At 26.9% G+C, this 2122-nt stretch overlaps 1 protein-coding gene across 1 annotated transcript in view; it reads right to left on the bottom strand.

Moving 5' to 3' along the window:
• Positions 1-2122, bottom strand: part of LOC126908410 (aminopeptidase N-like) — a 40870-nt gene that overhangs the window by 5898 nt on the left and 32850 nt on the right. Inside the window, exons 9-10 of the mRNA XM_050690445.1 lie at positions 1259-1446; positions 862-1029 (exon numbers count right to left, since the gene is read on the bottom strand). Of these exons, the coding sequence (XP_050546402.1) occupies positions 862-1029; positions 1259-1446 (356 nt within the window). The remainder of the gene's footprint in view (positions 1-861; positions 1030-1258; positions 1447-2122) is intronic.

Genomic DNA, 2122 nt, shown 5'->3' with positions numbered 1-2122 from the left:
AAAAAAAAAATTTGTCCCGACGATCTATCTTCTATACGCAAATGGCTACCATATTGAAAAATATACTATTTTTGTATGATAATTATGGGTTTTGTATTTTATTTTAATAGAAGTTGATGTTGCTTTTGCAATTATCCATCAATTTTTTAAAATTAAACACTATCTACAGATTTGCATCGAAGCGTTTCTTATGATAGTGATTTTAATCACTGTCAGATTAAATCTACACTGGACCCTACTATGCAATGTGTCCACTATGCCGCGACCCCACTGTGCTACCGTTTTTTTTTAATACATTCATTATAACTAAAGTTCTAATATAAATTTTGCTTACAATTATATTTTCGAAAAATATTGTAGTTTCATCAGAATTATAAAATCAAAATCATATATAAATTATAAATTTATCAGGTAAATTTATTTAAATATCAAGTGTACAAATATGTTGTTTATCAAATTCTTATCAATTGAGACGGGATTAATATGAATTTTATATGATTTTTAAAAGGACCCAAGTTAATGAAAATGTGTTGTTGGATTATACAGTATCCTAAAAATACATTTCGTTTAGGGGCCAATAAAGCCTTTAATCCCTTCAACACTATAACTCCAGTTACATCATATTATTAAGTACTACGTGCCCCGCTTGCCCCACCATTATATCGGTGGGCTGGATTTTTTTATTAGTTATGTAGAATCATGATTATACATATACTAATAAAAATAAAAATTATTCTTGTAATCCTAAACTCGACCAATCCCAATTTTTTGCGATACAGCTAAATGTATCATTTAAGATTTTTTATTACACACCTTATATTATTATTAACATAACACCAATCGGATAATAAAAATGATTACCTGTTTAATAGAGTAATATTTTTGCTACAAGATAATGCTAGTTGCGCAGCTTGTCTTTCTGAATAAGTCTGTGTTGTCTGATATAAATTAAAAACTTCATTCCATTCAGTTTCATCACCATGTCTTATGCCAGTGCATAATGTGGCTTCTTTTATATCAGCTGGTACACTTATTATAAAAAATAACCTTTTAAATTACTAATCAAATATTAGAATAGGAACGTTCTCAATTTCTTAGTGTCTCAATAAAAGTTTATTTTAATAACTCCCCTAACCAAAAAAAATTTTTCATCGTATAATCATTGTATTTATAGGGTGATTTATCCTTATCCCGCGATGAGAACGACCATATCAGAGTACATATTATTTTCAAATAAGATAAGATAAACGTGTATTACTATTTTTCTTTTTGCCATTTTTTGAAGTACTCCAAAGCTTTCATTTCACATTCTGGAACTTCTAACTTACAAGCCCAAGAAGAAAAAGCATCATAGCTAGTTACAGTTGTGTGTCTTCTATCGTTACTTTTTTCATAAAGATTATAAACTCTATTATAAATTATAGATGCCAAATTTCTTGTAAAATTCTGTAAATAGAAATATTAACCTAGTAATTATATAACAGTGTTGAGAAGGGAATTCGTTACAAAAATAACGGATTTTTGGAAATACTTTTTTTGTTGGAACTGCTTTCTTTAAAAATTAAGGTACTAGGAACGTTAACGAAGTCATGTTTTTGATAAACATGATAAAATATACAATTCCTTTAAATTTTAGTAAATATATATATTTTTTTTGTTTCTTGGTTTTATAATTAAAAATGTACTTTTTCATTGACTATTAATAATATTCCTTGTATTAATTCGATCATCAGAAATTTCTATAAAAAATTGAAATTTCAGAAGGTATATGTATAAAATTGTTTTTATGATAATTTGAAAATAGTTTATTGATAATATTATTAGCTCTCAGTTCGGATTTATGTGTATTAGGGTGGTCTAAAAAAATTACTTAAAAACATTTTGTCCTCCTACCACCTAAATTTATTCTCTAGAGTCTAAAAATAGTTTTTTCATTTATACTTATGAAAAAAATTATTTTTGAGCCATCCCAAGCAATTTAAAGTTTCTATCGTGCAGAATAACCTACGGTATTTTTCCTATGCTATACTTATAAGTATTAGTATGTAAAAACTTTAGGTTAGCGCCATCTGTGTAATTGTGTTGATATTTTATAATTGTGTTATCAGTGTCTATCTGTTAT

Source organism: Daktulosphaira vitifoliae, unplaced genomic scaffold (assembly GCF_025091365.1).
Source record: "Daktulosphaira vitifoliae isolate Bord-2020 unplaced genomic scaffold, ASM2509136v1 Scaffold_5, whole genome shotgun sequence".
Classification (NCBI taxonomy): Eukaryota; Metazoa; Arthropoda; class Insecta; order Hemiptera; family Phylloxeridae; genus Daktulosphaira; species Daktulosphaira vitifoliae.
Note: the sequence above shows the minus strand (reverse complement) of the source record. Positions and strands in the feature narration are given on the sequence as shown.